This window comes from Equus przewalskii, chromosome 2 (genome assembly GCF_037783145.1).
Source record: "Equus przewalskii isolate Varuska chromosome 2, EquPr2, whole genome shotgun sequence".
Taxonomy (NCBI): Eukaryota; Metazoa; Chordata; class Mammalia; order Perissodactyla; family Equidae; genus Equus; species Equus przewalskii.
The window spans coordinates 53,540,136-53,553,338 of NC_091832.1; the positions used below are offsets into that span (position 1 = coordinate 53,540,136).

The following is a 13,203-nucleotide window of genomic DNA, read 5'->3' on the forward strand; positions in this document are numbered from 1 at the left end:
TGGCAAGTAGAGGCCTGTTTAGTGCCTTTAACAACAGCTGTGAAGATCTGTGCATTCACCACACTGAAAAAGAATGAGCAGGCAGATTAATAAGCTACAAAGCCATTCCCTTTTAAAAAGAACATTGTTGGGGCCGGCCCCATGGCCGAGTGGTTAAGTTAACCACTCTACTTCCACAGCCCAGGGTTTGCCGGTTGGGATCCCCAGCACAAGCCTACACACCATTCATCAAGCCATGCTCTGGTGGCATCCCACATAGAAGAACTAGAAGGATTTGCAACTAGGATATACACCTATGTGCTGGGGCTTTGGGGAGGAAAAAAAAGCAAGATTGGCAACAGATGTTAGCTCAGGGCCAACCTTCCTCACCAAAAAGCATAACTTGGGCTGGCCTGGTGGCATAGCGGTTAAGTTCACACACTCTGCTTCAGTGGCCTGGGGTTCGCAGGTTTGGATCCTGGGCATGGACCTAGCACTGCTTGTCAAACCATACTGTGGTGATGTCCCACATAAAATAGAGGAAGATTGGCACAGATGTTAACTCAGGGCCAATCTTCCTCAAAAAAACTAATAATAAGTTTAAAAAAACATTGTCCAATGAAGAAAGCATTCTTGATAAGATTATGCCAATGAAACTGCCCACTAGGAACTAAGTCTTGAAGGAGGGAACGTAAGACTTAAATTTGGAGGCAAAGTATCAACTGACCCTTGTTATATGCAAATTCCCAGTGAAAATATAATGGTGCCAGTATTGTAAAATTAGGATGTTTTTGGTTACTGGTGGTCTTGTTATACAGCTCTGGAGGTTTTGAATGCTTTGCCCCAACTTTACCTGTCCCAAAAGCCCTACATGTTTTTACTGCACACGCTGCAGGACATGCTCCCACCCTCTCCCAAGGAACACATATATGACATCATAGCAGAAATACTTCGACTGAACTTCTCTGGAGTATTTAGGGATGAAGAGGTAATCCTTCTCTGGTTATATGATAGTTTATCATTTTTATCCACTTGTAGTTTTTATTAGGCCAATCATGACCCCAAGATGGTTAAAAACAAGACTTAATTGTCCACCCAAATGGACAGAAAATACTGTAAGAAAATTTTTTAAGCTTAAACTGAGATTTTCTGACATGAAACCACAGGGTGCTAAGATCAGTCTCATATATTTCCTTGAGGTTTAAATAAGAAACTATATGTAAATGTACTTAGTAAAGTGTTTGGTACAAATTTAGCACTTAATATGTGTTAATTATCTACTGTGCTTCATATGCTGTTGCAGTTACCTTCCTAACTATGTTTCTCTTAAATTAATATGCAAAATAGGTGCCCTCCCAGAGAAGGGAGTCAGCTGAAGGTGGCCTGAGCGTGTGATCAATGCTGAATAGTCACAGAAGCCAACCAGAGGTTCAGAAAGAGCCTGGGGCACATATGTTACATTTCTGGAATACAAAATCCTTAAGGGCTTCAGGTTTTTTGTTAAATGAGGGAACTTAGGGTAGGAGCTTAATAAATATTTGTGAGTATATTAATAAATTAAATACACTTTTAGCAGAATATATAACATAATATATTATAAATGTAGGTTGTGTAGGAGAGTTGGGGTCCTTGAACCTCATGTTTAGACTTTTTGTATTATTTGTCATAAAATTACATAGATAATAATGGTTTAGCTAGTGCTTGTTTGACACATTAGTTTCCCATCAAAGGCCAGTTCTCAGCAAAACTGTGGTTTGGGAAAGGTCCGTCTGTGGTGTCTTGTCCCTCTTACATTAGTTATGCTTGATTCTTTTTTCCCGTGGCTCTCAGCACTTCTGCTAGGTTTCCACTGGGCATGCTTCTAGTTGTATTAACATCTGGTGGGGTTAGCAGAAAGCACTTCAAAGAGGGTAGCCTGGGCCAGCCACACCTGCATTACAGCAGTAAGTTCTGGGGGCTCTCAAAGACCTTCAGGGTACAAAGAGATGTAGCTGGGTGTGGCGTTTCAGGCATTCCAATAATTAGAGATATTAGATTTGGAGGCCAACAGACTTGCTTTGTGCTACTCATACATAATACATAAAGCAGCTCCCACTCTTCTCATATTTAAGTTTGCTTTATAGGTAAGTTCTTAGACTCATCCATCACAAGAGAACAAGCTAGGGAAGAATATCGTTTCCATGTGTTTCAGTATTTGTCCACTTACTAGGACTGTATTTCAAGGTGGCTGGAAAATTTATCTTGGGGGCTTGGGAAATAGTCATACTTGCTTGAATGCTAGTTGCAGGTTAATAATATGTCTTTTCACTAACAGAGAACTGCAGAGCCCTTGGAGAGACTCCCAGTCAGTTTCTCAAGTCCACACTACATCACACTGGTATGGTCCCTTGCCTTCTTTCTGTTGGTTGTGCTAGTCTGTGTCCATTTGAATACTTTTGATGCCACTTAATCATTTGTCGGTTCCTTGAAAAGGTTTAATAATATAATGTAACCCTCTGATTTGAGGCAGAAATAGGACACTTCCTACTTCTCAGCAGGGCTGGGATTAGGGTGAGAAGCGCACAGCGAGCCATGTAAGGGTTTGGTCAGAGACTGTCTTTATTGAAAATATTGGCATTGGGCCGGCCCAGTGGCGCAGCAGTTAAGTTCTCACATTCCGATTCTTGGCGGCCCGGGGTTCACCGGTTTGGATCCCAGGTGTGGACACGGCACCGCTTGGCAAAAGCCATGCTGTGGTAGGCATCCCACATATAAAGTAGAGGAAGACGGACATGGATGTTAGCTCAGGGCCAGTCTTCCTCAGCAAAATGAGGAGGATTGGCAGTAGGTTAGCTCAGGGCTAATCTTCCTCAAAAAATAAAATAAAATAAAATATTGGCATTGTGTTCATCATGAATTCTTGGGACTTAGTTTTTATTTATTTTTAAAAACAATGCATTAACCCATTATTGACCATGAATATTGAGCTTGTATGTGCCCATTAAATGTTGCTCCTGAGAGGACTGTCTCACTCCCCTCACTCTGGTCCCAGCCCTGATCCTCAGGGTAGAAACATAACGACAGCTTCCAATGAGGCCTCAATCAGCCTGAGGGCTTTCCACTGATTGAGGAGGTGTATTCCCTGAATCAATATTGAAGAGAAAGCAGCAAATTAGCCAAATTAGCACACATGTGCAGTAGAGACTGACTCAAAAAAGAGCTATGACAGGATCTCTAGGGTCATGGCAACTGCTGCAGTCTCCGTATCTACATCTGCATCCTCAAGGTCACACCGTGGAACACTTCTTCAGAAGCAGGTGCTGAATGCTCCAAGATTCTCAACTGTATATTTTTAAAATCAGAAATTCTCATTATGCTTTCTTTATTAAAGGCTAAAGAGTGTGATTAAGATAGTTTTCAGTCTGCAGTTCCACAGAATCCTCCTGTCACACACGGATCTCAGAATGTGCTCTACAGTCAGAGTGGAGCTGAAGGATCACATCTCCCCACACCCCACTCAACCATCATAATCCATTTTTATAAATTGGTTTTACTGCGATTTTAATAGAGTTTTTTTTTAAAGAAAGCCCTAATGCTTGAAAAATGTTTGGCAGTCTCTTACCAAATATATTGTTGGAGAAAATTACAGAAAGGTTTACAAGGAAAAATGGTTTCTGATAAAGCTTCGCTTAACCAGAACTATGCCCCCTCATCTCACAGCAATTTACAAACTCTCTTAAATTTTTCGTGCATCGGGAAGAGGTGGTCTGTGTGTGTATGCGCTCATGCGTGTGTGGATCTATGTGTCACATCTGGTGCAGTTCCTGACACAACAAAATTTAATTTTCTAGAAACCTGCAAGTGAAGATCCAAGAGAAATCGCAGATCCCAATCAAAGTGCCAAAGTGGTAGGTTCCTGTGACGGATGGTACCCCCTTTTTAAATTTCTCAAATGCTAGCATCCTTTTGTGTTCTTTACCTGCTCATTGATTGACCAGAGACATCCTCTGTCCTTATCAGAAGAGTAGGAAGGTTGAAATTGTTTTGTCTGTTATGCTAAAATTTCTAACAGATAATTCATCAGAGCATGCTTCAGTCCAAGAGTTTTCAACCTGACCAAAGGAGCAAGCTAGAATTCAACAGTGTCAGAGTCGCAATACATTTTAGAAATAACAACAAAAACAAAACTTCTTCCTCAAACTTTTCTTGGCCAGAGTATACATAGCCATGGGTTCTCATGAAGTATTTTAAAGGACATAATAGTAACTACAGAAAGGGTATCATTCCTAATGGAACCGTTTTTTTCCATTATTGCTTTACTCAAGTTTTCACTTACCAAATCAGTAGCTGACTGTATCTAAGGGATCATTTCACTTTTGAATGACTATGTCTACTCTAGAAAATGTATCAAAAAATTGTGATTTTTGTCAAAGGGAGACAAAATGAGCACTGGTTGGCTACACCTCAGAGTGTTTGTTTTCACTCCTTCATGCATCCATTCAACGTGATTTTCGCTGAGTTGCTACAAGGTACTGGGTTAACATGAAGCTTCCCCCATAAAGCATCCTTACAAGAAATCCTGCCCAATACACCCTCCCTACTGAGATGGAGAAGGAAGGATGTTTCTAATGGTCCTTCCAATCCACAGTGATGAATCTGCCTCATATTGGAGAGTGGAGAGGGCACTCCTTAGTACAAACAAACTGGCTTCCTGGAATGAAAAACAAAGTGATTTTCTTTTCTTTTGTGATAGGCTTCTTCATTTTTTAATAACTGCTTAATTAGCCATGGCTAATGAGATCTGGAAAAATGTGAATATATGTCGTACAACAGAATCCAGAAAGGTTATTGTAATTAGTAGATACAAATGAGTAGCTGAAGTATAATATGCTTATAGATTTTGCAGAAAGCAACTCATTTTTAACCATCTGTTTCTATTTAGAGCTTGAAATTGGATATCCAAAATGGCTGTGCGAGGCTGGGTTGAGGATTCTGGACGCAAGGTCTTCACAACCTTCCCTAGATATTTGCTACACAAATTTCTGGTAGTTTTTCAAATGTTCTTTATCCAGATAGAAAATGCTGAAGAAAAACAACTTCTTTCTGTAATATTTACTGTAGAATTCATAATCTGTAGCGTAGACATATGCCACCCAAAAAAATCCTTATAGTTTTTCAAATGCTCTTTAGCTTAATACAGACATAAACAGTCTCCATGCTCTAGTGTTTTCCTAGAAAATGTTAATCTAGTTACTTAAAAAAGAGTCAAAACCTTGAGGATAGTAAATTACAGCAGAATTTGTCTAAGAAGCAAAACACGGCTTATAAAATATTATTTCTTTGGGAGCATAAAAGTATTTACCTTAATTTGAACATGACACGATTACCACTAATTCTGGTTTAAATGAAAGTTTCCCCTGCAGAAATGCCTAGGAATTCAGTGCAGCAAGGCATCTGATTCACCAGTTTCTTGCAAAGTAGGCGCTGGCCCTCCCGCCCCTGTCAGTGGAGGAGGCAGAAGAGCAGTCCCCACCACTGGAGAACAGTTCTTAAAATTGTGGTGGCAGCCGAGGAGGACGCGAAATGCCCCTGGTGATTCTAAATTCCTAAATTCCTAGAATTCCTTAAGAACCTGACAGAGAAGTCAGAGGGTTACAAGAATTTCAGGAAATTAACTCCAACAGAGAAGACATACTCCCAACTCCCCTGAAGGGCTTGGGAGATCGTTGTAATACATGGATCTGAGCACTTAACGTGGAGCTTCGGTGCCCTCTCCACCGTCCCTGCCGGCTGATTATGGTTGTGGGGTTGTCCTGGGAATGACTCCAGCTATTTCTTACCCTGATGTTTCTCAACGCGTTCTCTTGTGTTCTTTCTTTTCTTTTCGTTAACTGTTAAAGCTATATGCGATTATCTTTTTATTTACTGAAATAGTTTTCAAGTGCTGAGTGCAAATTTTCAGTTTCAATTAAATAAAAGCTGCAAATCAAAGAAGAAAGCTGATTGTTCTTGGTGAAATCTTTGTTGCTATGTCGCCTGGGTAATGAGAGGAGAGATTGAGACCCGCCAAGGAGAGCAGCGGCTCAGCGCTTTATACTGTCAGCGTTCTATAAGCTTTTGTTGTTCTACTTAAAACCATCACTTTAAGAAAGAATACGGATAAATGTGTACTTAAAGCAAAAGAAGCTTCTTTAAATATTTTATGTAAATTTGTAGGAAAAAAGAGAAATTCCAAATCTGATATATACTAGCTTTATGAAAGCAAATAACAATCCTCTGATGTCCAAAAGAAAACAGTCACATATTTCTATTCTCCTGAACAGTACATATGTTGGTGAACAGCATACATTTGGGTGATATCTTATTCCTCCTTTCAAAGGATAGCCTTCTTGATTCATTATTTTTGTTATCGTTCCCTCATCTCTGCCAGAGAACTCACCATCACCACCCACTTCCTCTGCCTGGGGCTCCACTGATTTCTGGTGATATTTTTCCCCCAAATTTCTTTTGTTTCTAATTATGAATATGTCTGCTATCCCCTAAATCCTCCTGCTTCATTGCTTCCTGCCTAGATAATCACTCTAGACTTCAAAGCTGCATCTTTCTTCTTCAGATAACGCCGGAGGCCTCCTGCCAGATAAGCCCCTTTGGTATTTTAGGGGGCATTCTCCCTGCTGGCCCATGCTGCTGAGCCTAGGCCTTCCAGACTTTACCTACGCTCCTTTCAAACGCTGCCACTACCTGCTCCATTTCTTAGAGACCCTCTCCTTGCAGTACCGTCTACACGTTAGGAAGCATCTTCACAGCTTCTCCCTGTTAGTGGTTCCTGTAGGCACAGTTCTGTCCCTGACTATGATTTCACAGCCTTAATATTGCTGGCTCTTGCCACCTCCGGGGGTTTGAATCCTTTCCCTTGGACTCACAATCGCAGCTGGTCTCTTGTTGAGAATGGACAGACCTGCAGTCTGAGGGCCTCTGTCTTCCACCTCGGGCCCCATGAACTTCTGGCTGCCCGGCCTCCTGCACACATGCAGAATGCTTCCTGATCCTGGTACTTGCCTGAGCTAAGACTGTGCTTTCTGCAGCCCTGGATGTCGTGTCCTGGGGCTGGGCTGTTCTCTGCAACTGGGTCATGTACCCTCTGCCCTGGACAGAGGTGGATTTATCTGGAAGCTAATGAAGCTCAAAATTCAGGGCCCATAACATGTATTGACCCTTCCAAGACCTTTTATCTAATTTTGTATTTACATTTTTTCAATGACATTCAGTGGGCTGGATTTGGGTTGAGGAGGAAGAACTTGAATGATTTATCAGCAAAAGTGCCTATAGGAAACAAATAGGACAAAGATGCATCTTTGTTAGGGTGAGGCTGTAGTCCAGCCAGGGAGAGGAAGGGACCAGCCAGGAATGGAAGGTGGGGCCTGGGAATGAGAGAAGCAGGGCGGGTGCGACCAGCTCTCCACACAGACCTGGCTGAATGGAGAAAGACCCGCGTGGGCTGAGCACCCCAGAGAGCAGCACAGACGCAGATTCAGGAGCGGAGTGAAAACTGAGTGCGCTTTGACTATGTTCCCCAGCCCACACGCAGATCAATGGCGAGCGCGGAAGCTTTACCGGCTCAGGGAGTTTGAACAAAAACCTCTGATCGAATCACTGACCACTGAGCCACGCAGACAACCCGTAGAGAAACAGTATAAAATATAGAAACAAAATTTAAAACTTGAGCAGAGACATCAACAGCTGTATATTTCGGTGGGGGCAGGGTGGGCAATAGATTCTGAAGTTTAAGTTCAGGCAAGTCACTTTTTAAAACACTCAGAAAAATCAGAATCCATACTTATTACAATATATTATCTAAATGCTACTGTGCCAAGGAATCTCAAGGGTGTGTTGACACCATCTAGCAGGACTACAGCGATAGTGAGCCAAAACAAAGCAAAACAAAAATGGCATTCCCAATACAGCACGGATGATTTTCAAATATCAACCAGCTCCACACAGTCACTTTGCCTTTTTCTCAAGGAACCTGCGCTGCCAGGTGATTGTGGAATTCAAAAATTCACAGTGGGCGCGTTTTGGGAGTCAGATTCTACAGAAAGGTAATCACTTCCTTACTGGCATGTGAATGAGTCGCAGGTGCGTCAGCACCTTACAATCCATTGATGCAGTTCCTAGAATGGCCACCAGGTGGCAATAGAGCAAATTAAATCTCCTATGGGCTGGAACTGCTCCGTTATTTCGTCCCTTTGTCAGACGACACCAGGACTTCAGAATCGTGACTTTAAATAAACTCACTAGGAAATTTGTTAAACTGCGTCCCAGGTTATGAAAGATGTAACTTTGGGGAATTTTGCCAGACACCACTTCCTTCTCTACCAGGGTCTTGGCTTGAGGTACGCAAACAGGGACCACGCCCTTAAACAAAATGGGAGCTGGGCTGGCAGCCCCAAAGCTCTGCACGGAGATTCTAAATTGGAAAGATAAATCCTCAGTTCTGAAGGTCAGTATTCTTAAAGTGGACGTCTCAATAGCTCAAATAGCCCAGACTCCTGAAAACTACTGTGGGAGTCTAGTTTTTGGTTTTGTTTTTTAATTTTATATTATCTGTTATCTTTTTTGAAGGCCAGCAAGTTAGCCACTGCTGCCATGGAAACCTGAAGCGCTCCCCTTCCCCAGGGAGGGATAATGGATAGTAAGTGTCAGGAAAAGCTGCAGCCTGGGTGACATACGACTTTGTGGTGGACTGCTGATGACAGTTGATGTCTCCCTACCGATCATCACCAAGGAGCGAGGAATATTGATTAGACTTCTGAGCACATTGGAAGCTTCCTGATTGCTTTCCAACGGAAGTCCAGGCTTTTAGGAAACTCAAGAACTGTTATGTAGGGAAGTGGCTGTCTCCTGGCCTTGACAGAATCCATTAACATCTTTCTCCAGGAAAAGCTGTAACTGTGAGCTGTATGTAATGGATATTGATTGCTAAGAAAAGATACATATAACTTTAAACCTCAGGGATCTCCAGGGACAAAAGATATAGAAAAGGGGGCCTTCAGGATCATAGGAGTCCTAGCTGGGAAGAAATTCTAGCAGAGCTATCTTAGAGAATCTTAGATAAGTTAATTCAAAAGCCACTGCTTCTTGTTCAAGGATACCAGCTATTTGCTACAAAGAAAACAATTGCAGCGTTTACTGAGTGGTGCTATTTGTCAGGTATTATTCTAAGCGCTTCACATGTATTGTTCCATTTAACTCAAAACAACCCTATGAGTTAATTGCTATTATTATCCTCATTTCACAGTCTGAGAAAATCGAGGTCAAAAGTCAAATAATTTGCCAAAAGAGAGATGGTCGATTAAGTACCATATTCAAGATATTAACCCAGAAGTCTAACAACAAAGAGTATGCTTTTAATCACTATCATGCTACCGTTGTGAATATAATTTTGACAGGGAAAAAGCTAAGGCCTCCCCAAACTCAGACATGGGTAAGGAAAATTAACATATCTCACTCCCGTTATCATTTTCCACCCACCAAACTTCCCAGCCTTCACAGCCACAGTAATAGTGATGCGTGGTTTCACACAGCAAGGAAAGAAAAGGGAAGCCAGGCAGCAGTCACTTCCCAATTTAGCTGGACCCTGGTTGAAATGCCGTTGTCCACCGTAGAGCTGTATTTGGGGCTGCACCTGAGACTTGAACACTTTCTGCTGTTCTCCTGGCCACTCCCTAGGGGGCGCTTGTGGTCTTGGAGTCTTTTCTGGGTTTTACAACTACTTCGGGTTTTGAAAATGCTTTCTCGACAGAACAGCGCTCTGCCTGGGTGCTGTTTTAGTACGCTTTAGCATGCCTGGGAACACTGTCTGTTGCTGCCTCTACCAGCTGTGTACGGGGAAGGAAAACCAACAGAATGATTGACACTTGACAGCAGCCGGTGGGCCAGGGGATGGCAGGGGTCAATAAAGGGCAGAACCTTCTGAAGAAGCCTTCTTCCTTCCTTTAATAAAATGAAGAATGACCAGGTGAGTGGTTGCCTTTAACACGTGGGGAAAGAGGGAGGGTCCGTTCTGCACCGTTCAGACTCCAGGCACCTGCCAGACCTTCATACATTTATCATTTGACGCCCCCTGCAAAGCTCTGTGACAAGTATTGTTTTCCAGACAAGGAAAGTAAGGATAGGAGATCCCCAGACACACAGCTGTAAATGGCAAAACAGAAATCTGGACACAGGCCTCAGATCAAAGCTGCCATCTGAATCGTTACCTACTCCGGCTTTGAGGCTGACTTATCACGCACCAATGTGACAACGACATCACAGGGGACCACTGAATAATCCAGGAGTTTATTCTTGGGAAAGGCGACTTTGATCCAAAAAGCGGCTGGCCAGCAAAGAGCAGTGGGTGGGGCCTCCACTTCCTAACCTAGGTTTTGCCGTAAAGCAGCAGGTATCAATTTCATTTTCACGTCTTCTCCAGGTTCTTCAAAGTAATGATAGAGAGCAGAAACTGTTCGAAGGTCTATTGTCATTCCCACAGGACTGAAAAGAGAAATCACTGGAAAGGAAAATATAAATGACTTTAGACAAAGCTTCCAGCATTTAAAATCATTCTCACTCCATCTTTAAACTATTCTTTTCTCCCACATTATCAGCATCAGCCTCTTGATGTAAAGGTTTATGTCAGTGAGTCAGGAATGGTGAAATTTTAAAAAATCCTAAAGTCCTGTCTCAGGGGCATGTGTCTTCAGGTCTGCCAGGGAAAGTAGCTGGAGATAATTGGATCTTCTCTGAAGTGTGTCTCATGCTGTCTCTGAAGAAGGACACAGTTTAAGATATCGTCACTTACTGCAGTCTTTAGGCTGGCTGAGGGAAGGAAGAAATAATGTCCTAAGTATCACACCGAGCAAATTTGATGCCTCAATATTGAGGCACTGCCAAGCAATTCAGAAGAAAAATAATCAATTCATTCCATCTTGTTAATGCCTCCTTAGTAGTTTAACAGATTTCTATGCTGAAAATATCACCAGCTGGACACTGTGCTGCTCAATATCTCACCTTCAGAAATGAATTATCAGGCAGAAGCCCAATCTAACGTCATCCTTCTCCCTGGGTTCACAGGATCTTCAAATGAGAGAACACTCACACTCAGAAAGAAGAATGATAAAATTTCAGCACCACACAGCTTCATTTCTTGCATCACAGAACAGCCAAAACTATAATCTTCTTCTCTAGGACCTCAGCCCAAGTGACTCTTCTAAAAGCAAACAAACAAAAAATAGAGACAGACACCAATAATACTTGTAGATTTCAGTGGGGGAAAATGGCATAAAGATAACAAAATAAATATCATTTGATACCATGTAGGTTCTACTTGTTTATTCATTTACTTCTTTAGTCAACAGGCACTCATTGCACACTTGCTGTATTTGAGGTATGGTTCTTGGTACATGAAGATAGACAACTGTATAAAGCTCTGCCTGAAGAAACCCAAGCCTCATGGGAAGTGGAGCAGGCTTCTCAATGGATCAATGTGATGAATGGCACACAGGATGAAGGCATAGATGTGATTGCTCTTGGGAAGGAAGAGGAGACGTATACTGTTTGGTGGAATAGAGAAGGCTTCAGGGAGGCAAGTTTTTATTACAGTCTTAACAAGTCTACAAAGGTTAGCCAAGCAGAGAATTAGCATTCCAGGGAGAATCTGCAAGTCTGCGAACACCAGAGTATGATGGGTCCATTCATAGTGGGTAGTTAGTGTAGCTGAATTAAAAGGTGTATAGCGAAGTATGGTGTGAAGGTAGTTTGAAGGTAGGCTGTATAGGATATTCTATGCTGTGTTTATGATAAAGGCAATCGGACTTCTTAGAGGGGTTTAAGTGAGGGTAACATGGTCAAACTTGTGTTTGAGGGGGAAAAAATGACAGTCATAATGATCGGTGAGTTAGAAAGAGAGTACTGGCCTGTCCAGGTTAGAAGATACCAAACTTCACAGAGCCCAGGGAAGGATGGAAACAGAGAGAAGAGGATGGCTTCGCAAAGGTTTTTTCTTACTGACTGAGAGAGCAGGGATGAGGAGAGGGAAAAGCTGATACTGGCTTCTCAGTTTTGGTTTTGTGCAGGTGAGGCTGCATGGGTTCCTTCAGCAGGAAAGAGAATGGGAGGAGGAGAACCAGGCTAGAGTGGAGGTGATAATGAGTTAAATTTGAAGTACCTTTTAACTGATTCATGTGTAAATAAGTATAGTGAATTAATATGACAATAGGTGCAAGCTGGGGAAAATTACTCAGAGACGTTTTCCTACAAAAAAGATGACTTAAAAATATCTATTCAGTTTACTCAATTATTATACTAGAAGCTGGCTACCTCCAGCGGAACCCTGGGCCGGGAGCACGGGGTAGAATATAAGACAGGCTCAGCAAGCACTGGTTTAGATTTTTGCAAATGTGTTACTCTTTTTAGGTAATGCAAATAAAGCCTAATGAACTTAGGCAACTAGTGGAAAATAACTGAGATACCGTTAGTTCTGGGAATAGGACCCAATTCTCCTAGCTGCTCATGCAGTACATGGTCCCTGCCCATTCTCAGACTCACTGCTGGATCAGAGGAGACTATAAAGCTACTCCAGAAATTCGCCACCAAACTCCACAGATTCCATGACCCTCCCTGCTAAGCTCAGGGCACAACTGACTCTGAGCACTCAAGGGAGAAGAGGCATTCTGTTTGAGTGACACTTTTCTCCAATTCTATCCAACACAATCATCCTTGTCTCTCTGTCTTGGAACATTAAATCCAATGCAAACATGTAATATCTTTTATTTATTCTATGTCTCCCCTTAAATCTTTGAGCATATGGAATATAATTACAATAACCGTTGCAATATTCCAGTCTCCTCATTCAAATATCTGTGCCTGTTCTGGTTTGGTTTTGATTGAGTATCCTGCCCATTAAGAGTTATACTTTCCTTCTTCTTTATATGCTTGGTCATTGTTGATATGATACCACACATTGTGAATGCAACCCTTGCTGATACTGGGGGTTTCTTGTATTCCTATAAATATTCTTGAACTTTGTTCTGAAAAGCAGTTAGTTATTTGGAAGTAATCTGATCTTTTCAGGTCTTGATTTTAAGATTTGCTAGGCAAGATGAAAGCAGTGTTTAGTCTAGGGCTATTGATTTCTCCCTACTGAGAAATACCGAGTAATCAGCCAAATGTCCCATAAATTATGAGGTATCCAGTCCGGCTAGTGGG

General features: G+C 42.1%; 1 protein-coding gene and 1 long non-coding RNA gene across 5 annotated transcripts in view; one reads left to right on the forward strand and one right to left on the reverse strand.

Moving 5' to 3' along the window:
* Positions 1 to 5,956, forward strand: part of ADAM7 (ADAM metallopeptidase domain 7) — a 65,505-nt gene extending 59,549 nt beyond the window's left edge. For all 3 annotated transcript variants that reach the window (XM_070606977.1, XM_070606979.1, XM_070606981.1), the window contains 3 exons: positions 2,294 to 2,356; positions 3,810 to 3,866; positions 4,901 to 5,956. In XM_070606977.1, the coding sequence (XP_070463078.1) occupies positions 2,294 to 2,356; positions 3,810 to 3,866; positions 4,901 to 4,945 (165 nt within the window). In that variant the 3' untranslated portion in view covers positions 4,946 to 5,956. The remainder of the gene's footprint in view (positions 1 to 2,293; positions 2,357 to 3,809; positions 3,867 to 4,900) is intronic.
* Positions 5,957 to 9,345: 3,389 nt separating this feature from the next.
* The window catches only part of LOC139081418 (uncharacterized), a 32,080-nt gene continuing 28,222 nt past the window's right edge, over positions 9,346 to 13,203 (reverse strand). For both annotated transcript variants that reach the window (XR_011536513.1, XR_011536512.1), the window contains 2 exons: positions 11,008 to 11,206; positions 9,346 to 10,507 (listed from right to left, as the gene is read on the reverse strand). This is a non-coding gene — a long non-coding RNA (uncharacterized lncRNA). The remainder of the gene's footprint in view (positions 10,508 to 11,007; positions 11,207 to 13,203) is intronic.